This window comes from Plectropomus leopardus, chromosome 20 (genome assembly GCF_008729295.1).
Source record: "Plectropomus leopardus isolate mb chromosome 20, YSFRI_Pleo_2.0, whole genome shotgun sequence".
Classification (NCBI taxonomy): Eukaryota; Metazoa; Chordata; class Actinopteri; order Perciformes; family Serranidae; genus Plectropomus; species Plectropomus leopardus.
In genome coordinates this window covers 18,327,690-18,350,920 of record NC_056482.1, presented here as the reverse complement: position 1 = coordinate 18,350,920, position 23,231 = coordinate 18,327,690, and the positions used below count along the sequence as shown (strand labels likewise).

The 23,231-nt window shown below is 38.5% G+C and overlaps 1 protein-coding gene across 1 annotated transcript in view; it reads right to left on the bottom strand.

Annotated features, from left to right (window-relative positions):
- Positions 1-23,231, bottom strand: part of mmp17a (matrix metallopeptidase 17a) — a 93,781-nt gene that overhangs the window by 14,762 nt on the left and 55,788 nt on the right. Inside the window, exon 4 of the mRNA XM_042509487.1 lies at positions 9,739-10,025. Coding sequence (XP_042365421.1) covers positions 9,739-10,025 — 287 coding nt within the window. The remainder of the gene's footprint in view (positions 1-9,738; positions 10,026-23,231) is intronic.

Here is a 23,231-nt window from a genome sequence, read left to right as displayed (position 1 = left end):
CATGAATGGGACCTTTCTAAACTCAAGTTCTATTTTTAAAGTATAATCAGGTGCCTTTCTTTAGGGGTTTATAGTATTTTATTTATTCTGTTTCTGTTTGTGTTGTTTTCTGTGCTTTTTTGTTAGCTATATGCAAATGTAAATTGTTTGGCTATGGTATGTAGAGTTAGTCGATTTGCTCTTAAAATAAACATTAAATACATGTTTGCACCATGCACTAGCATCTGTAATGATGCATACTGAAAATGAAATAAAACAGAAAAACACACACCCTCCAATTTTGAATTTGTCCCCCTCATCTTTTAAACTGGACTTATTTAGGTGAGCAGTCAATTCAATCAAAGAAGCAGCTACAGAATGCTGCACACAGCACGTTTTTCTTCCCCACAATCGTTCCTGTCCAGCGTAGTAATAAATTACTTAACAAGGAAATTGCACACTCAAAATTTTAGTCACAGCTCATCTTTTTAGCTCTTAAAAATGGATCTGCACCCTTTTGGGGCAGTGACAGGAAACAACAGACAGAGAAGCAAGAGACGAAAATACTGGCACCCTGAGACATGATAATAAAACACAAGATTAGTAGCAGAGACCGGAGGCAACCGTAACATTTTTTGGCTTTGATGTCATTACACAAAACCTGAGCTATTTGGGTACAAGAAGTCAAATGTTACATCTGCCCCCAAGTGCATGCGCAATAATGAGGACAAATGTAACAACACACTTCATACCTTCATATAAATACCAAGGACAAAAATAATCTTCTAAGAATATACAGCAGATGTCATTTAAATATTCTTATATCCATTGAACAAGTACTTCTAGTTTAATTAAAACAATATAATTAGCATATCAAGTAAAAGACACCAGTTTGTCACTATGGCATGCAGAGGTGTAGTGTTGAAGGCCTGGTACAAGTAAAGTAACCTTACCTAACCTACCCTTTGAGTTTCAGTATTTATTAGTTGAAAAATAGGTTTATCTTAATCAGTTATGACAATATCAATAAAGTAAGTGAAGACACATTTAGAAAACATAAGAAATGGGCTTTAGCAGGAATTTAATAAAGGTCCCCCAAAGCGAGGTGAAAGATATACTGACTGGACCGTCTCACAAAATATATAATAAATATATTTTACATCGACATTTAAACTAGAGGCAAAACATTTCTCTTAAAAATCTGTTCTGATGTTGCTAGGCTGGACACCATTTTAGACTGACTGCCCATGACATACTATCCTGCTAGAAAGAACAAAGCTGATATTTGACAAATATATTAAATGTTAAATTGTTGTCTGATTGTTATAATTTAAGATGTTACAATTGCCCCCAGTCTCTCCTATCTTTTATAAATGATCAGTTACTTTTACTTTGAGTGCTGCTATCTCAGCTTTCACAGAGATCCCCTTGCTGCTTAAAGTTTCTGTCTTTTGTATAAGAAATACAACTCCTGTTTGCATGTTTATCCCTTTTATGAGTGAACTCTATAGGTTGCAAGTTAAGAGGCGTGACAGACAGCTCTGGTGGCTCTGAGTGCTGTTAGGCATGTGGAGAAGTGAGATAACTATGGTAATACTGCTTTAGCCCCCAGGCTGCCAATCAAAACCTGAGTGCGGAAAGACACCTAAAGAGGCTGCAGGCTATTAAAGCACATTTCCCTCGATGTTCAACTTAAAAAGAAAAGGCAAAGCCTCCAAAAACTCCTTGTCTGGCGCTGCTAAGCAAGACAAAACCTGGGATTTAGAGAGTTAGATTTGCAAAAATTGTGAGTGCTAGCGTGTCGAGCCAAGCTAGCTTAGAGTTCCTTGGTGGCTAGGCTGAAGTCTGCATTCAGTTAACCTTATGTTGGCCTCGGCTCGGGAACATCTCAGTGCCGCGCTCCGTCAAAAGACAAAAGGACAATTGGAGACATGCACTTGTGCTTACAACACCTGGGATATACCCAAGCCAAATGCCAACTCTAATCTACAGGAGCACATGGTGCAGAGAGGAAAGGTGGATAAAAGGAGGGATCGAGGGGGAGAGAAGAGGGATTCAGAACAAAGTCAGTACCATGTCATCGTATTTACAGTCCATCTGAGGTTGACAGAAAAAAAAAACCCTAATGCCTGCGGACAAAGTCAGAGCGGGGAGATTTGGGTGGATGAGTGGGACTCATTGAGTTAGACATCCGTGGAGGAAAGACAGAGAGAGGAAAAGAGAGAGAGAAAGTGACGCTTAGAGTTAACAGAAAATGATATTGCTGCAAGATCGGTAACATATATCCAACTAACTGAACTGTTGTCAGGGTATCATAAGATATTGCATTATAATCTCATTACTTTGACGCACAGTAAATACAATCTATTCAAGGGTACCTTGAATATCACATGATGTACCCAGAATGCTACAAACATAGCCTGCAGCATTTAACTAAAAGTTTAATAAGGACGGTGTAGCATACGGTAGATGGAAAGAAGCAGGAGCACAACTAGCCGAGGGCTATCTTTTTCATTTGATGTGAATCCTTGTAGTATTGTGACCTTGAATTACCTTGTGTCATAAAGACTTTAGAATCAATATTTCTATCAGGACATCTGAAAAATGTTATAGCTTTTGATGTTTGAAGAAGGAAAAACACGTTTAAAGCGATGAAATGAAACAGCACATTTCCTTTATTTGTTCTTAAGCATGTAGGTTAAATTAAGAGATGAAACAATTCCAGCAGCTTCAAATGGAGTTTAAATAGCACATCTGGAAATATGTTGGATTCACTTATTTAAAGGTCCAGTGTGTGGGATTTAGGGGGATTTATTGGCAGAAATGGAATACAATATAGTACATTTTTGTGTTTTCTTTGGTGTATAATTATCTGAAAATAAGAACTGTAGTGTTTTTAATAACTTAGAATGAGCCCTTTTTATCTTCATTCGGAGTGGGTCCTCCATGTCCATGTATGTCCAGTAGTGTTTCTCCCACTGGCCCCACCTGCAACTTCCTGCTTGGCTAATAGACATCACATTGTCACAACATCACAGAATCATCACGCTTTTTTCCCCTCAAGGAAAGTTTTACAAATATAAAACCACCATGCCTCAAAAAAATATAATAAAAAGAGTCATAATTGACCTTGTTTGCAGTTGGAGGTGTTCTGTCAGCAATATACAGACATGTCTTTTACAAAAGTGGCCTTGGGGAAAATGCTGCTGGGCCACAGGGGATTTTTTCACTGCAATACTGCATGTGACCACTAGGAAAAAGTTGAGACAAGGCTGAGCCTCTTCACTGGGGGTCTAGTTCTCATTATAGCTGGAGTCCACTATGACGCACTGCCATGTTTCTACATTAGCCTAGAGTAGACAATAAGCCATTTGCATTTTCACCTCAGCACCTTGCTTTAGCAGCACCTGCGCAATGATAGCATTGGAAAAACACAGAACTTTTTACATGTTACAGCTTTATTCAGTGTTTTCACAGGTTTAAAGCACCAGGTTTGTTTGTTTTGGAGAGGAAGAGACCTCAATTGATATTTGCCTTGTAAAAATCTCCTGAAAGTCTGGAGCTTAACTTATTACAGAAAAAAAGGAGAGTACACATTAGCAGGTGCCGGGCTAGCAGTCGTTTCTGATATGTCAAACAACGTTTAGGAATCACTTACTTGTAACATGAAACTGCTTTACTCAATGTTTTACCAGTTTTAATCGCACATTTGTTTGTTTTTGAAGAGAAGGAGATATTTGTGAATGATTCCTCTCATGGTAAAAACCTCCCGAACAATGAACACTCAAGGAATTCTACTGGGGAAAAATTTCAGCTGGTTGCAATCTGCATCCCTCACCACTGGATGCCCCTAAATCCCCCTTAATCTTACACATGCTTCCTTTACAAGATGAAACAAAGCCTAGAATTGCATCAACACATGGTCATGGTGAAGTCAAGTATTGTGCAGATTGCAAATGGAAGAATTGTTCAAGAAAAATAAATGCTGTAGCCTGATCTCTTTATTTTTCTGAGAGTGAAATAAATTTTGTGAGCTCACTTAAAATTAATTCTGCTGATTACTGCAGCAACAGTTGACCCACATATTTCCCCCTCACACTTTTTACCTTCTGACTGAGGATGCCATTACCCACTAGATTATTGGAAAGTACAGCAGGGGCTTAATTTTATTCCACGCTCCGGTACCGCTCAGACCCTAACCTTCACTCGTAAAACTCAAATGGGAAGCTGATCATGGTATTAATATTTCTGAAGAGGAATAGGCTTGAATCCTTGGAAATATGTGAAAAAGGTATCCAGAGAAATGAAAATTAGACCCCGAGCAATTTGAAATATTTATCAGAGTTTATTGATCTCCATCTAGCCTCCAAGAAGTGAAAGTTATAATTGAAGTCAGATTCTCGAGCTCTCATTTTGGAGTTATGGTGCTTTAAATTTGGAAATCAGAGAATGTTGACCAAAATATGAACTGAGTGGGGCATTTTACAGTTGAAAAATGAACTTCTCAGTGCTCTCAAGGGAAGAAGCTGTGTAATGACAGTCCTGTTTCCAAATTGCCTCAATCATATCTTTGGCATCCCTGTACTGTAATGTTTTTGTTAATTATCCACCAGGAAAGAGGCAGAAACTTGGCTGATAATATCCACTATGCCAATGTATTGGTCAGACTCTGTTATTAAATGTAACGTTCCCTTCTCAGCTAGTTTGTATGTGTTTGGAGACACTTCACTCTCTGTGATTTTGGCCTGCCTAAGGCAAGGCGAAATACAAAGAGCTATTATGTCATGTCAAAAACTAATTGAGAGGAATGGAAGTCTGCATCGACTCCTTTTGTGAATATTTAGTGTGTTAAATTAGGCAAGTTGGCAGCTCTAGAAAAACGACCCTTTAAGCGACTGAACAGACTGGATGGCTGCTATACAAAAACAGGAGATGTGGGACTGTCACATCAATGGTCCAAATTTAATTAATACATTTTCAGTTTGCAACAATGAGCGACAATCAACATGCAGGCGCATCTGGCTCCAAACCATCAATGGGTAAATGCTACGGAAGAAAGGAGGCAAACTGTTGCGTCTCCTGACCGACAGACTCTGGGAATGCACTTGTAAGGTACAGTATTGTCTCATTAAGAGAAAAGATAAACTCAACGCATAATATGAAGACAAAATAATACTTTTTTCACTGTTCTTGCTGGTCTAGCATTAAAAAGCAACAAGAATTCACCAAAACTTTCTCAGTATGAAATGACAGTTCTACCTTCCTAAATCATTTTTTTAAAGCTGTCATAGTCAATATTTTAATATTAAAGGAGCCATCTAGTATTTTCTTGTGAACAGACCAAAGTCATGTTTCTATAACAAATACACATTAAATGTACTGTTGAGGTCTACCAGAAATGCCAAATGCATGTCCTTCCCCCTAAAGGATTTGCAAAGCCAAATTTTGAAAAATTTTGGTAAATCTTGTATTGTTTCTATCCATGTTTACTAGCTAGCATTCATATTCATCCCTGCCTCTGTTAGGGGCATTTCTGCATACCATGGCACATTCCCACCACCTGCAGATCAGTGGATGTTCATGTTCAACGCTCTCATCAGTAGGGCTCTACCTGACTTAGTAGTAAATCAGTTAAATTGAATTTGGCTAATCAATATGAATATTCAACTATTTGTTTCTTTTTTTCCATATAGAGGTTGAACGCGGTTTGGCCGGACGTTCAGCGATTTTTTTCTGACACTATATCAAACTGTAGCCAGAGACTGTATCACATTAAGTTGCTATGTGCTGTAAAATGAACATTTCTAAGCTAACGGTAGAAGATGGCATTTTCTTGGAGCCTGACGGGCAAAACCTTTCTCTTAAAGACAGAAACATCTTTAGAAGAACGCAGACTGACCAGAAAGCCATTGAATAAAACAACTGTTCCACTTGAAGAAATGTCAGTCAGCTAAGAGGTCTCCTACTGATGATTTAAGTCAGCTGCTGCTGTATAAGCTTGTGCTAACAGGGCAAACATTGAACGGACCACTCTGAAATAGATGTCTACCTCTGCATCTGGGTCATTAACTTGTTGATGGATTTTCCCAGGAGCAATACCATGGTACTGATCTGACAGCATCAAATCGGCTGTCTCATCATCATTATTTAACTGTTTGACAGTATTTATTGGTCAAAATTTTGCTTACAACTTAGTTCTGTACTGTCCCCATGTGGACAAATCAGTTAATCATATTTTATGAAACAGAATAAAGTCAAAGAAGTAAAGAAGTATACTTTGAAAGAATCATAGGCTGCACTCAAAATGAGTAGACTAAAACTCAGAGTCAGTATTGTGGGTGCTGCACACAGTAGGTCAGTTATACTAAAAGTGCATTCTTAGTGCTGTGAAATTACCTAAATGTCAAGCTAAAACATTTGAAAACCACACTGCTTTTGAGTTAATTGGGTAGCTACTATCATTTCTAGTGCATTTGAAAGGAGGAGAAGATTTGAAATTGTATAATTAGCAAGAAACTTGGCCTGGAGGTAAGTCACAAATTGCTTAAGGCATTTGATCTCAAAGTAAGACTATGACAAAGATCACAAGGTCACCAGCAAAAGTTTCAAGGAGGGGATCAATATCTCATTTTTTTATAGCGCACAAATAATGTTGTCTGTGGTCTGCTATGTATATCTAAAATCATATAAATCCTACTTCTGTTCTAAAGGAATCTAACACAATCCAGCAGCAGCGTACAGTGCAGCGTTGTTTTTATTGGCATCGATTGGCCATAAGAAATAAAGGGGCTTAAGTGCTTTTACAGAGAGCAGCTGAAGAGGAAGAGGCAGATGCCTGATTTACAAATGAAAAAGTCTGATGTATTTTATTTGATGTACATTTCAGCTTTCATTGCGGTGAGTGAAAGAAGTAACCTTGAAGGCAGGAACATCTAACAAGGTAAGATGATTCGCAGCCAGAATCTTTTCACTCTTGCTCACAGTGAAGGTTGAGTATTTAACACTACAGCTACCACCCCGCAATTTGGGACTGAAAACATTATTCTTTGCACAGAGAATCTTTTTTGCTTTATTTCTCTGTTCAAATCATGACTTGAAATTATGTTGAAAAGTTTGATTTTGAGGAAGAAACAGATTGAGGTCAAGACAAGAACCCACCCCTGATCCCCGCCTCTCACTGCCCTGCTCCTATTGACCAAATCTATGCAGATGACTGTGAAACTACGACAGAATCATGCAATCATGTCCTGCCACTGCTGCAGTCTGCTGTGAGGTCTAATTGGAGCAGATTGAGCAGCTGAAACATATGGTTCACAGTTATACCAGGGCAAAAGCAAAAGAATGGAAATGAACACAGGTCCTGGCTGCATCACAGACTCGCCAGCTGGTAGAGTCAGTGTCATCTACACCCCCACTACAAGCTTTAAACTCCATCTCTGTGGATGAGGACAGCAAAGTGAGCCTGTAACCCTCCGAGGAGCCTATTTTTCTGCCTGAGGTTTTAGTCAAAATCATGAGAAAAATATGTGTCATGAAGAATTGTGTCTTATCTGTCTAAAATCAAGTGATCGTCATGGTATTGCACACATGACAAAGTTTCTTGGAAACTGAAGAAATATGTGTTAAAATCTGCATGGGCTATTACTAAGGGCGTTTTCATGTAAGGAACAATTAATTTGTACCATACCCGAGTATGACCGCCCCAACTTCCCCTCACCCTCCACTCAGCTTTCACAATAGTAACGGTGTTCCGTACCCGAGAGCGTCACCATATACGTGACATTTTTATTGTGCTACAGTGTTGAAAAAAGTGCTGCAGACGGACACTGCCACCCCAGGGACAGTCATCAGTGATGACGGGGGGAGAAGCAAGGCAAAGTTTTGGTCCTGGCCTGAGGAGGAGCTGCTGCTGACCTGCAGTTTTAGCTCTCCTCCTCCCCACAGAGCTCCGACAGCAGATCGAAGGCAGCAGTGAAGCCAGATCTGGGTCTGGCATTGCTGTCTGATATTAAGGCATTACATTTATTAAAATAAATTAAAATTTAACCTGTTTCCTAAGTGATAACCTCAGCAGTGGTGGAAGACATAATCAGATTCTTTACATAAAAGAAAAGTTTGACATTTTCAGAGATACATTAATAAGCATTACTGCAAAGAATTAGATGAGATGTCTATCACCAAAATATGAAGCTACAGCCTGCAGATGGCTTATCTTGTTTAAGACTGGACATAGTGGTAAACAGCTTAAAATGTGTGTCCACAATCCTGGAAATCTGATCACTGTGTCTTTAGCCTTTTTCATATTGAATTCGGGACAATGTCAGGAGAATCAGGCCCTGTCTGGACCTGTCTGGAGTTTGCCTTTCACACATGCAGCATACAACAGGAGATTGTTACAAAAGCATTCTCACTTACTGGAAATACTCTGTTTGTTTTAGGTGTGGGGCGGTACCTGGGAGGAGCATGCAGGAGGCAGGACATGATATGAATTACACCACAGTCATGCAGCTGGTTCTTAATTTGGTCATAAGCAACAGAGCCTCTTGGCATTATTTAAATTTTGTCAAACAATTTTGGCTTGTGCCCTTACCGACAGAAGTTCATTCAGCTCGCCATCTCTCCAATTAGACATTTTCCTTGCTGTCTTTGTGTAAATAAGCCCTCTTCTTTACCAGTGGATGTTTGTTTTTCATCTGGTTTGATAGAAACGTCATCAACAGGCCCGCTTACCCACTGTGAAACCTCCGGACAATGACCTTCTCTACTCACAGGTTTGCTCAATCTGACATTAAGTGGACTTTGTACTAGGAAGCTGGCAGGAAAAAGTGTGTTTAATGTCCAAACCAACTAATTCAGACATTTGCGTCCTCACATACAGGTCCTCTGGGTAATGTCTAGATAATTTCAGGTTTGCAGTGCCTGTGTGAAAAGGGTTATTGTGTCCAAATCAGTCTTTAATCGATTGTCATTGGAGCAGCTGTTAGTTGACAACACCAATTATGGTGCCACTTAGAGGTCTGGTAGGTATTCCTTTCAGCTTTTCATTGCCATAAATCAAAGGAAATGATTCGTTTTCAGGTAGAGATACTTTGACACTCAAAATATCCTACTTTTGTCTCTTTTTGCTACTCAATCATATGTTTAGAGATTCTAAACACACTCTTGTGAAACCCCCATAGCATAATTTAACAATCAAGTAGGATCAATATCAATAAACTTAATTTCTTTGTTTTAATTGCTAAAAACAGGAATTCATGGGTATTAGAGGCGCATTAGAGTAGACTGTGTGTTTACAGCAGTTGGAGGAAATGAAAGGATGCCTTTTTTGCCTCCAAATAAGCTTGTGATAACAACCACTACTGCTTTAGTCACTACTCTGAGTCCTGTGTCTGAAGCCATTGTATGTTATATTCATAGTTCTAACAAATTAAATATTAATTATAGAATCTGGAGCATGAACAAAGGGGTAGACGCACAGCTTGGCTCCAAAATGCAGTCAGCGTTCTAGTTTTGGATATAGAAGTCTTGGTGAGTGTGGAAGTTCAAAACAGTTTTTGGCTCTTTTACATTTTCTTTTGAGTTTCCTAGACATTCGCTGTCTCTCCTCATTTTATAGTACTGTGGGAGTCTGTAGGAAAAAGCTTTGATGAGCTGTTTCCTAGAATATCATTCTAAATCCATTCTCCTCCATCGTACTTCCATCTTCTGCCTTTCTGTCTTTAGTAATTGATAAAAACTCATAGAGGCAAAGTTCCTCACCTGGGGATCTGAAGGTCCAGGCCTCGTCATCATCAAAGTGTGTATCCCCGGCTGTGAACCTCTCACCAGGGAAAAATGCATGCGCAACGGTGCCCCCTGGCCCATCAAAGGGATATCCATCATTGTGATCGGCCTTAGTGAAGTCGATCTGAATGTCTGCATCACTGCCGGCCACCTCGTGGAAGTTCAGGGGCGCGATATCACTCCAGACCTTCAGGGCGTAGTACATCAGGGCTCGAACAGTGTCCCTGCCCAGTAAGGCTGAATCCTTAGGGAATGTCCTCACTCTAAGAAAAGAAAGGGAGAAAACTGATATGTTACATAAGAGAAGAAAGAAATAGGGCGAAGGGATTATTAGGTGCCAGGTTTTCACTCTGAGGCGTGTTGTGCTTACTACCTCAGAAAGCCCTGTAACAGTTTTCAGCATCTTTCTAAACAGACACCATTTTACACCTAAACAAATCTCACTAAAATGTTCTCTGTACATACAAAGCTTTGACGTATTACTCTGATCATAACCCCAATTATGTTGCATTGTCAAACCTTTAATGGAAAAATAAAAATGTCATAATTGCAAGAACAACCAATCTCTAACCTTTTGACCAATACACAAACACATTTATTTGCTTACCAGCTGAAACTTTTCCCATGTGCCAAATATGAACTCTTGGTTAGGATTCCTTCAGTGGTCATTGCTCAGGAAGTTTTTTTTTTCTTTTTTCACAAGATGCTGAATTATCCACAGACGTCTCTTATTCTCCAAAACAAATGGTCTAAAAAACTGGTAACAGCACGGAATAAAGCAGTTTCACATTACAAATCATTTGTTCTCTAAAGTTGCTAGCCAGCACCTGCTGATGTCTGCAGTGGAATTCAGCCAAATTATTCAACCCAAAAGAAATTCTCCAGAACAAATGGACCTGATAAGTTAAACCTGTAAAAACAATATGTAAAATAGTTTCATGTTTAAAAATCTGTGGTTTTCCAACACTGTTTGGCATGCTGGGGTGCAAACTATAGTAGCCAATGCAAAAATGTGAATGGCCTTATCTATAGCCAGTATTTGGTTTGTCCTTTATGGGCTACTGTAGAATCATGGCAGTGCAACATGGCGATCTTTTTAGATGAGGACACACTCCCTATGTATGGCTCATTCTGAGGTAACATCATTAGGATTCATAGCTTCATGTGATTATAAACTAAAGAAAACATACTTATTATGAAATATATAATTTCTGCCAATATATTCCCCTAAATCCTACACACTGGACCTTTAAATTAATGCTGTTGGATATCATTCAAGACTTAACAACCTGTAATTAAACCATTAGACCCCAGCATTCTCACTAGCTTAACATGCTGCTCTTTACGTGGAAAGTCAAGTATTGCATGTTCCAAACAGAGGGTCGTTCCATTATACCACATCACAATCAACAGCTGCCAACCTGACTTAACCACTTCGGTCAACATGCCAAATTGAGTGGACAAGTCCGCCTGCTCTGACGAAACACCTGCTGTATGTTCCAGGTCATGAGTTACCTGCAGCTGAATGTCAGGTGAAATTCATGGAAAAAATGCTCAGTGTAATGTCAAGCTCTACCAACAAGATAAATGAATAAAGGAAACCTCTCCAACAATGTTGTGAGCTACCTCCTTAGAGGCATGTCATCTTAAATCCTTTATTCCAATGACCTGCCGGTGTTTTTTCATAGCAAAGATATCAAAGTGCATTTTACTGAGTCGAGGGAGCCAGCGATACTTCAGACCTTTCATCCCCACATGAGCCCGAGCAGCAGCTGTTCCAACGACTCCTCTTGTAGCAGAGGGTGACCGGACCTTTACTGTCAAACTTCTGAACACCTGCCAGAGAGGCTCACAACAGTGAAATCTCTACAATCTTTTAAATCACTTCTTAAGCAGCAACAGGACAAGTAAGCAAGTTCTGTCTTGTCTTGTCTTTGTTTCAGTTTCTTAAGTTTTCACTGCTTTCTTTTTATCCACTCTTCAATGTACAGAAATTGATCTTGTTGTACATACACATCATCCCCGTTCGTCATTTTTCTTCTTCTCCTCTCTCCTTTCCTCAAATATTTCACCTTGAGAGGTTACATGATAAGTGTGTACAGTATATGATCGATTTTCTTGTAGATGTCCAAGCACTACACATTTTGCTTTTTAAAGCTTCCTTGTCCTTCTTCTGCTTTAAAACAATCTCTCCCTCAGAGATCACTGTACCTGGAACAACAAAGTATGCATTTTTCTTGAAATTGAGATAGAACTGAATGGGTATAAAGCATCTCTAATAAAGACTCACGACTTGTTTGTGAAAAAGGGCTGTCTCGAATACCTTTTTTTGGGCACTGATGCTTCAGTGAGAAATATCTGTGATCATTTGAAGCTCAAACACTTTATTAACATGTATGTCACAGTAACATTATAAAGGCTAAAAAAAAAGAATACTTTGCAAAATGGCTAAACTGTTACTTACAGTTTTCAGGTGATTTCCCTTGCTTTTATAATTTGGGATATGCCATTTTCCATGGCCATATCTGGCACTTTTTCAGGGTTCAGCTTTTTGAACATCTTTCTACGTTTCTGTAAGCCTGCCATGTATGTTGTCAGATAATAACTAATTATAAATAATGTTGATACATGATGCATAATGTTGGATTACTGTTTCTTAATTTATGGGCGATATGGGTTTTTGGGGGTAAAACAGAGCATGCAAATACTGATTTTTGATGTCAGTTACCCTGGCGTTGATTAAGGTTTTGAAGCATTTGAAGCATTTTGAAAAGGAGTTAGTGAAACTAGAAAATAAGCTCTATGGACAATTTTAGTATATCTAAACCCATTTTTTTTTTTCAGTTTTTGGGAGAAAAAAATTCTGAAAGCCCACTGTACACGATCTGCCCAGCATCAAACACCAGACAGGCAAAGTAAGCAACCAGCTGGTGAATATGCTGGAGCGTTTAGACACTGAAGAGACAGATTTTGCCTCAGGAGATGGTGGAGAACAAAATAGTGCTGAAAGGAGAGCAAATATTGGACCTACATTTGCCAGGTGGATATGAACAACAGTAACTGAGAGGAGTATAATCAGCCTTTTGACACCCCTCTTATCAGCCTTTTTACACCTCTCTCCATATTTTCAGCCTACATTTGCTATTCACAGTATTTTCTCCTTCTCCTCACTACAGTGAACACTTTAGCCGCCTGCTGTTCTGCTGTTACCACAATGTCTTTAACACAACCAGTGATGCAAATTAGTTCATTAGCGCAGCTAAAGCTAATTAATGTATTAATTAACAAATATGTCTCTGTCAACATGTCAGAAAACACATGGGCGGCATTAGCGACTTTTGCTTGAAGCAATACGGCATTAGCAGCTTGAAAAGGAATTTTACATCATTAAGATGAAAATTTATGCAACTAGTCACTTCAAAATCCAATCAGACCACCTATTCTGTGGGGAGACCTGTGCTGTGCGGTGAGTATGATTTCTTTTCTTGCGTTGATTTGTTCACAAAAATGTGCCCACGCAGCCCACTTATTCATACTGCCTGAGTGCCTGACCTGCGCTGCAAACCACAGTTAGCCAAGGTCACTGCAAATGGCTCAACCTCCACAGACAATTCACCTGCTTATTAGTCCTAATTCAGACGGACGAGGGCGGGCGATGGTGTATGTTTGTGTGTGTGAGCGTTTGGAAGAATGTTGATGAGAAAGATGGAGAGGCCGAGTGCATTGTTTTGTCACTGTGTGAGTATGTATGTGCATCCATTATGTATGTCAGCGTGTGTGTGTGTGTGTGTGTGTGATTGTAGGTAGGTCTGCCAAGGTCAGAACAGTCCTGCCCTGCATCTAAGATGAACTGAAGAGCCTCAGGGAAGTGCTTGTGTTTACATAAGAAGACTATAGGTGCATTGAAAATGAACTAGGTGTCATGTCCCCGCGGAGCCTCCTTTAAATTTGGTTAACCTCACAGAGCATGGCTGGGATCTTGTCAGTTTGTCAATCTTACACCTTGATTTTAAAAACGGTATTGATTTTGTTTTGATCAAGCAACCAACTCCTGTAATATCTGATGTTTATTGGGCAGTTTGCCCTCAAGTCCACACTAGTACAGGTTATTTTATTTTCTAATGCTTGAGTGTTACTCCTGTCAAAAAGATAACAATGATTCAACTACAGTTGAACTGAGCAGGTATTACTATTAATCTACCTTAATGTCTCATTTTACTTGACATGATACATATTGTCAGAGTAAATTAATTAAATATGTTGAATTAATATGTCAGGACTAAAATATGACAACATTTTCTTGAAGGAAATTCTTGACCAAGACCAATCAAGACTAAGACAAAAGATTATTATTAAACAAATACTTTAGCAAACTGACACTATTAAATTATCCTTTCAGCAAGCAAATATTTAGACAAAGACTTACTCTTCCATGCACCTGTCATTTTGACTTATCTCTTTGAAAAGGCATCTGCCTATGAATGCTGATAAATCAGAAAAAAGGCTAATAAAAGGCTAAATTGTCGTCAGACGTTTGTGAATACGTTTCAAGATTGCATTTCAGCCAATGCAATGAACCTCTCTGGACCGACTGTTTACCTGCTCAAACATGAGTTGTCAATACAACTTCAACTGTAGATGGACTACAAGCAGAAACCAGAACAAAATTTACATACAAAATTTACATACATACCAAAATTTTGTCCCATTTCCTACAAATTCTGCATATATTTGCAGATATCTGTTTAGAGATATCCTTTAATAATGACATATCCTATGTTGTGTTATACATACACTGTATCACACAAGTCAATAAATTCTGTTTAAAGTCTCACTGCAGCCCCTATTACCCTTTCATACATGGCAGTGTCCTTAAAGGAGTTTGACATGAGAAAATGTGCTTATTTGCTTTATGTTCTCATGGGGTCCTTATTGCTTTTCTAGGATTTCAACCACTGAAAGTGCTTTAACACTACTTGTTTACACACCCCTTTACATACTGGATGTTAATACATGAGTGGCCAAGGCTACCATTCAGGGTGCCACTTGCTACTAAGTTTTAAGCATTCAAACACACTCACACACGGATGGCACAGCCGTCAGGAGCAGGGGTTGCTGCCAGTATTTATGCAAAGCTAAACTGGCTACGATTGCTCAATAGTTTCATATTTAGCCCTTGATGTGAGAGGGGTATCGATCCTCTCATCTAACTCTTAGCAAGAAATTGAATAATTACATTTCCAAATATGTCAAACTATGTTTTTAAATTAGTTATTCTGTGGAACTTTATTCACAGAACTGAAAAAAATCAGACTGTTGACTGATGACATTCAAAGTTTTTGTGGGCAACAATACAGGTTTTCTCAGCTCATCTGTAAAAGAACTTGAGGCTGATGAAGTTGATGGCTTCGTGATCACGGAGTAAACGTTTATTTTGCTCAAATTTCATGGCCGTGACTGATGAGCAGTTATAAAGTGATAAGCACATGAGCCAGCAGAGTCTGGAGAGAAAAAAAAGTGCAGATGTAAGAGTTTTTGGCTGCAGCATAAAGCAGGAGTCATCACCGGGTCGGTGGCTGAGGGCTGTTTAGCAGCAGACGAGCTTCTGAGTGTGCATCATTGACTCACAAATAAATATCTGAGAACAGAGTGTACTGTCAGACGTTTCCACATCAATCAAATATAATACCTCCATAAAGAACTGCTTACATCAAAGCGCATCCTGACACTCCTGAGCAGGCAGTCCTGGACAGACTCTGAATCTTTTGCTATGGTGCTTAACTGACAAACAGAGGATGGAAGAGGAGGAAACAGCATGATGAAGGAGGAGGGGAAAGAGGTATTGTTATAGGTTGATGGGGATGAAAGAAGGATGAGCGTAAGCAAGCAAATAGATGAAATACGCAAATCTGTCTCAATATTCATGATGATTCAACATTCATGCATTTAATCATATATCTTTTGTTAAATTTAAATATGACCATAAACTACATCCTTGATTATCAAAAATACCAAGATATGTATATTTTTAATCTTGTTGACTGGTTTATTTTTGTTGTTTGTTTTAATCAAAGGAATATTCTAGTAATTGTATTTGAGTAGGATGCTTTTTAAGTGAAAATAGCTCTATGAGTGCTTCTATATTTACTGGACGATCAAAGAAATTTATGAAAGAGGTCAAGTATAATGAGGTCTGTAACTTCAAAAACAACACAGTGGTAATACTAATCAGAGACTTAACACATAAAAATATCTTTGTTTTGACTGATACTGAAATCTCACAGAGCCATCAAATTTTGCAATTACTGTGCCAAAAGAGGTATTCAGAATGTGGCTAATAACGTGCTTTTTGAATACAAAGTACACTACTTGACTTACTTTATAGCCAGTTATGCTTGTTTCTGTGAAATTGGATTTTTGAACGTATTAATTTCCCTGGTTTAAAAATAAAGTCTTGAATTTATCGAGTTGTATGAGATTGAATGCTATTTACTGGATCTAAACACAGGATTTGGAGATAAATGTTTTTACCTTGAACTTAGAAAGAGGAGGGCAGTGCTTTGCAATGCATTTTTCATGCATTATTTATAGTCTATGCCTATCCAAAAATTTAGGATGCTGAAGCAATAGTTCATGTTGGGAAGGGAATGATGGGCTTGACTGAGATGCACAGCCAAGATGATGGATGTAATGACATAAATATGGGCAAGTATGACTAAATTAAGTTAACCTAATAAACATTCTAGTTGTCATGTAAATAAAATGGCTGTAGGAGTTTGAATCTTTTTCTCAGTTGTTCATGTATATCTGATCTGAAAAGGTGTAAAACTTTCTTTTTTTGTCCATTAAACCATCTGTGCAAGTAACTCTGGTACACACATGTAACAAGGAGGGAAATAAGTCTTGCCAATACTGTATCAATATATATGATGCATTTTCTTAACAGCTCACTTACAACATTCAGTTTTTTTTCTGTCAAATCTGATGGTTTAAGACCTTGTCTATGTTGGGCAGGCCTCTGACTGTTGTCCAAGAGCCCTCTTGTGGCAGAATGTTTAACTGTGCTATTGGGCACATGGAGCTGTGCAACTGACAATCAACAGAGCTGGGTAGTAACAGATTACATGTAATTGGGATTACATAATCAGATTAGAATAGTAAGTAATTACGATCAATCCAGATTAAATTTGAAAAAAAATGTGATAAGATTATACTTACATTGTCAAGGATTAATGATTACATTTTTGATTATGTCTTTAAAATATACTTCACTTCATTGCATTAATTAACATGGGTGATTGATTTGACCTGTACATAGAGCTCAAATTTTGTGGCCACATCCATTTCTTTGTGGAAGGTGCAATTTGATGTTTAGGTAATCCAAAAGTTATCAAAGAGTATTCAGATTTGTAAAAATTATTTTTGTAATCCAGTGGATAGCATGAGAAATTACAAAAATTGCCATGTAATTTGCACTAAGTAACTGATTACATTTCAAAGTACTCTTTCCCAACCCCAGAAATAGGCATAGAAAGAGGCATTTTGGTAGAACAGACTGCAAAGCAGACTGACCTGTGTCCAAGTGGTCTAAGTGAGTTGCTAAAAAACACTTTTTCTGCCTGATTAGGACATTTATTGAAACTTTCATGGCATATTGGTTGATTTTATGAAAACTGATTTACAGAAAACTGGTGAATCTACTCACCATGCTGCCTAATATGCTAGCTGCTCCATGGTAAAAAATCAGATTTGGACAGAGTTGGCATTCTGGTATGTAAATGGAAGGGGAATCTGTTGCCATTGTAAAGAAGGAATCAGTATATTTTATTTCTTGCATGCTTTTGAAACTATATAAAACTTCATTCTTAATTTTTTGAATACATGATGCATATGTGCTACAAAGACCAGATCACGAGAACATGTATTGACACTTCTTGTAACAGACATTTACTGGAGCATATCAGGTATATATCCGTTTTCTTATACTGTACACCACATGTCATTCAACTCAGTGGTTCTACAACTTATACTATGCTGTTGTTATGATACAGTCAATAGAGAGGAGTTTACTGTATTTGAGTGTTTCTGTATATTCCAACTAACACCTCAAGGTTTACAGTCCTATGTGAATATACCTATTCAATAGTCTAGGTAGTTCTTCTCCCTGTTGATTAACTTTTAAGCTGATGTTAAGGTTCCTCAATACTTCATCTGTTGCTTGCAGATGAATATTAATGTTCGCTGTGTAGTGTCAACAATTCAGAGACCTTGGCGGTGAATAAAGGAACAGGATACAATAGAATGCAAAAGGTGAAAGACTGCGTGTACAGTGGATGTCTCTGAGTGGACGAGTGTGTAGGTGGTGATTTTCTACCTCACAGATTAGCTACGCACCAGAATATTACAGTAAATATCCATTTACTAAAGAAGCAAGCATGGAACCACACATTCTCCATATTGAACCAAAAACTTGGTTAAAAAAAAGAATGCTTTCATTAAATTACATCCAAACTCTCCCAAGGCTACGGCTCTGGATAGAATATCAATGCTTTATGCTGTTTTACTGATAAATCACACCATATGGCAACCTCTCAAAATGTGACTGAATCTGACATCAACAAATATTCCACAAGTGTTTATAATAAAAGCACAATAATTTTACCATCTGTTCAATGGCAAGAGCTGCAGGCTGAAAAGAAATCTACAGAAGACACAAGGTCTGTACTGTATATCTCAAATTTCCAGTAAAACTTCTTAGCGCATAAATGTGAAAGCTGCAAGTAGAAGGCTCCCTTATTTCACAAGGACAAAGGGGTCCAAGCTCAAGGTACTGTAAGGCGAGTGATGGGCAGTAGCGGATTGGCAGTAGCAGGATGGAGAGAAGCAGGGAGTGAGAGGGCGAGTGATGAGAAAAAAGCAAAAAGTTCCAGTCATAAAACAGCAGACCTCCTCAGAGCAGTGTGCATGCTGGGTCCCCTGAAGCAGATGTCGACTCTGTACAGCAGTTTCGGTGCATTGCGAGGCTGGATTGCTGCCACTCGGTTTTCCAGGTCAGCTGAGACCTTACGGGAGCCCCGTTGCAATCATATCGTGACCCCGAAGAAATGTCTGTATCTCTGACTGAAAGCTTCCAGTGGGTGGATGTGGGGGATTATTTCAACAAGGCAATGCCACAGGGACAAAGTCACCAGGTAATTTGATATCAATAAGCCATAACCATCCAGCCCCCGGTGACAAGTGATTCATCCCTCTGAACTCATCCTTCTCGCAGCCTGATCTGTGCTGCTGCAAACCAGTGAGGATGAACCAGTCAGAGAAATGCATTTATATTGGATGATTCTGCACCTCATGATTTATGCCCAATGTTATCTCTTTAAACAGATATCTGCATATATGTGCAAAATCTGTAGGCAATGAGACAAGATTGTGGTATTTGCAGTGTTCAGATTTCCCTTTGTACACCATTTGTAGTGCAGGAAGCATTGACTTAAAAGTCCATGTGGAAAGCAAAAGAGTCAGAAGGCACTGGCTAAAATGCTATCTTGGAACCTATATATCTGTTAGATACACATATCTGTTTATAGATATCTGTTTAGAAAGATTAGCTGAAATGAGCAGCACACGAAAGAGGAAGTCTTGGCTCTGATATCTGCTTGCTACACTGAATGTTGGCTGTTTCCTAGAGGAAACAGACAACATTTTAGGACATCCAGAGATACAGACATTTCTTCCAGTGTAGCTGACTGGTTCTGCAGAGGCTTTATAGATGCCAAATAAGGGTTGCGAGATTACGTCTAGTGTCAATAGTCAATTCCAGTGAAGGAAAAAAAAAAATCCTTTATATAGCAGGGCACAAAGTTAAAGTAATTGGAAACCAGGGTGACTTTTCTTGCAATTACACTGTTGATGCACGGCACTCATATATTTTAAATAAATAAATAAATAAACAACATTGCCAATGAACCTCTCTCAAGATTCTGTCAGCCACAGTAGCTGATAGATGGCTCTGTGAGGCTTTACTGAGAAACACTGGTGCTTTGAACTAAATGCTATTATCAGATTCAGGATGCCAACATGGTCACGATTACAATGCTTGGTGATGTTAAGCAGGTATTCGTTTTCAATGTTCACCAGCTTAGCATGTCAGCATGCCACCATTTGCTTTTAGCCCTAGACCAGCCCTGTGACTAGAAGAAAATGTTGGCTTTAGACGTTTCTGCAGACCACAGATATGTTACATTTGTATGTTTCATAAGTAAGGTAAGAAAAGGTAAGATAAAATGACACTTTATAGTTCATTTTCACAGAAATTTGTCTTGCATCCACAAACTCTAAACAATCAACAGAATGACATAAAAACAAATAAAAAAAACAAAAAAAACCACCTGTAACGTCGCCCACCAGCAGTCCTCAAAAAGACTGTACAATATGCAACCACATACCCCTCCGACAAACACAGACACATAATATACATCCTGCATTCAGAAAAAAACATATCTAGTTAGCATGTGTGTGTGTGGGGTATAACTCCAGTATCATATTAATGTTTCTAAATTGATGTTGGATACGAGCAGAATTTATTATTGAGAAGTGGAGGGAATGCTGGATGGCATGACACTTTGACGAGATGCCTGCCAAGCTGAAAACCAATGTTTGGGACAAATGATATAATAATACCTGTTTTTAGCGGGTTATTACTGCATTTTCAGGGGCTTTTTAAGCACCAAATGTTTTTTTTTTATGGACCTATCACTGTGTTTTCATCTGGGATTGTGCCACAAAAAGAGTTCTTTTTTAATCAAGACATTGCTGCATTTCCTGCAGAGATAGTGCTTACAACAGTGGGCACTTAAAGCCAAAAGTGTTAACCAAAGTGCTGCTTTTGTTTTAAACAAATCTGCCAAAAAATAACATACAAATTTAATGTTTCTGTGGTTTTCAGAAATGTACAGTGCCAGCATTTATACTGGCGACTGGGCTGCAATAAACACAAACTGGAAGTGAATAAAATGGGAATGTCATTGTTTTTGCAAGTATTATAAAAAGTCACAAAAAAAGTATTGTGCTCTGTCTAGTGATAAAGTTGAGATGCACCTCTCGTCGTTACAAATGAATGACAATGATTAAAAAATACTAGTAATAACAAACTATTCATATATACTAAACAGTGAAGCATATTTTTTAATACGGTATTTGTGCTTTTCTTGGTGCCTTTCACATTGAATCTGGCAAACACAGAAACTTCTTTTAAAGTTTCCTTCTCTCAGAATATAAAGACTGTAAAAATAGGATTTTTAGATCTCAAACATTTCTCTGGATCAGTTACAAAGCCGACAGATACATCTCTTTTATGTTTTTATTTCTCCTAGAAAGGAGCTGAACTCAACATTATACAACTTGTCTTCATCCTCCTGCCTCATCATCTTCACCATTTTCTCTCAGTCCAAGCTCTACTTTATTTTATGTCCTGCTTTCACAGTAACTACCGCAGCCCCCTCACTTCCTCCTGCTCCCAGAGCCATCCCATCGTTCCAGCTTATCGACCCGTTTCTTCAATCCTCCAGTGCCCTGATGTCCTGCTTTTCCTCCGCATCTCGCTTCATTTTGCTGTTCTTCTTTCCTACCTTAGATCTATTAGCCTCCTCAGGTCATCATTCCTCTGCAGGCTGCTTTGGCCCACATGGACAGTGTGTTCACTCTCGTTAACTTGGGCAGGAATGACTGAAATAAAGGCTTTTCTCAGGTACATAAATACTTATCTACCAAATAGATTACTGCTAACTTTACTTCACATGTATTCTCAGTGCTGTGAACCAAATTTACTTTCTCAGCATCACATATTCTGAAAGCATAGCCAAGACTTTCAGAGCCTACCTGTCTGTTTTAGAGCGTTCCTGCTGTCAGGTACACACTGCAGCTCCTGGCAAAGCAACACCCCACTGAGCTGAGATGCTGTGCTCACCTGTCAGCGGTAAACACCCTGCTCCTCATCTGAACTAAAGCAATTTAACCACTTATACTTATGAAAAAATGTCTTAGCACTCGCATTAACTGAGGGAAGAAGAATAAAACAAACAAAGATGACAGTCCACTGTGAAGAGCAGCATTAAATGCACAAAATCAACTTCAATCTAGATTTCTTATTGTTCTTTTTTTTCAGGATACTGTTTATATTTTTGCCAAAATGTCTAATTTAAATGTCTAAAAGTATACATTCTGCCACTGTTAACTTGCCAAGAGTTTAATCATAACATTTAGCAACTTTAAGAATGTTTTAATTATACGTTTTTCAACTCCAATAAACTGGCTGAGCAATTAAATCCAAGGCAAGCAAAATGAGCTCTGCTTGGTGCTTGGATGAACTATGAGGGGGCAACTGAACAACTGTCACTGTGCGAGAAGACGTCTGTGGCTAAAATGTACTGCAAAGCACAAGTCAACTGTCACTTGATTTCCATCAAGACTAAAAGTCTACAGCCATGTTTGAGGCTCTGTGAAGCTGAACCTGTACACACATTTTTTTCTCTCCCAAGAATCATTTTCCTAGTCCAGTGTTTATGTTGACAGCAACTTTAGATTTAGTCTTAGTCTTTAGACGAAAATGCTTAGTAGTTTTAATCACATTTTAGTCATTTTTATCCTTCATAGTTAATAGTCATCATTGTCTAGTTTAAGTCAATGAAAACTCACAATGTTTTAGTCAAGGAAAATTCACAACATTTTGGTCAACTTTTAGTCATTACATTTAGACAAGGTATTTTTTTCACTCAGACTAATACAGGTTTTAGAAATTATAATCAAGGTGACAGGTAGTATGTAAATGTCATTTAAAATTAGCACTAAATGCAAAGTACTCAAGTCAAAGTGTGCATGTGCAATAAGGTACATACTAGCATTGACTCTACCATACATGATTTCAATTAGTTAATTAGATAATAAATGTTCTGTCACACCATTAAATATGTTCAAGACGGACTCCTCTAATCAACATCAACACTGTTGGCTGAAGTCTGGGAGTTCAGTGGTCAGGAATAGGTTAAGACAGAAGTGGGAAGATTTTATCAAAAGTTGTGGTAAGTCTGTTATGACTTGTGTGTGATGGCTGACTGACTGAGAAGCAGTGACCCTTCACAAACATCTCTCACCAGCAGAGAGAGTGAGAATATGGGAAACCCAACCTCATGTGAAAGTGTTGGTGTATTTGTATCGTGAGTGTTGGAACAGTCAGGTATTTTTCTGCATGTGCGTTTGTATCAACTGTGTTAATGTGTCGGTTGTTGTGTTTTGGGTGCGCACATGTTACACAGACTAGCTGACACACCAGCTGAGATCATCCCCTTGGTGCCTTGCTGAATCACTCGTAATACCGTATGTGAATCAGCACAGGCCAACCATATGTTTCACTGCCTGTCCCTCTGCTGTCTAACACTAAGCTGTATTTCTGACAGATGGTTCAGCTGCACTTAACA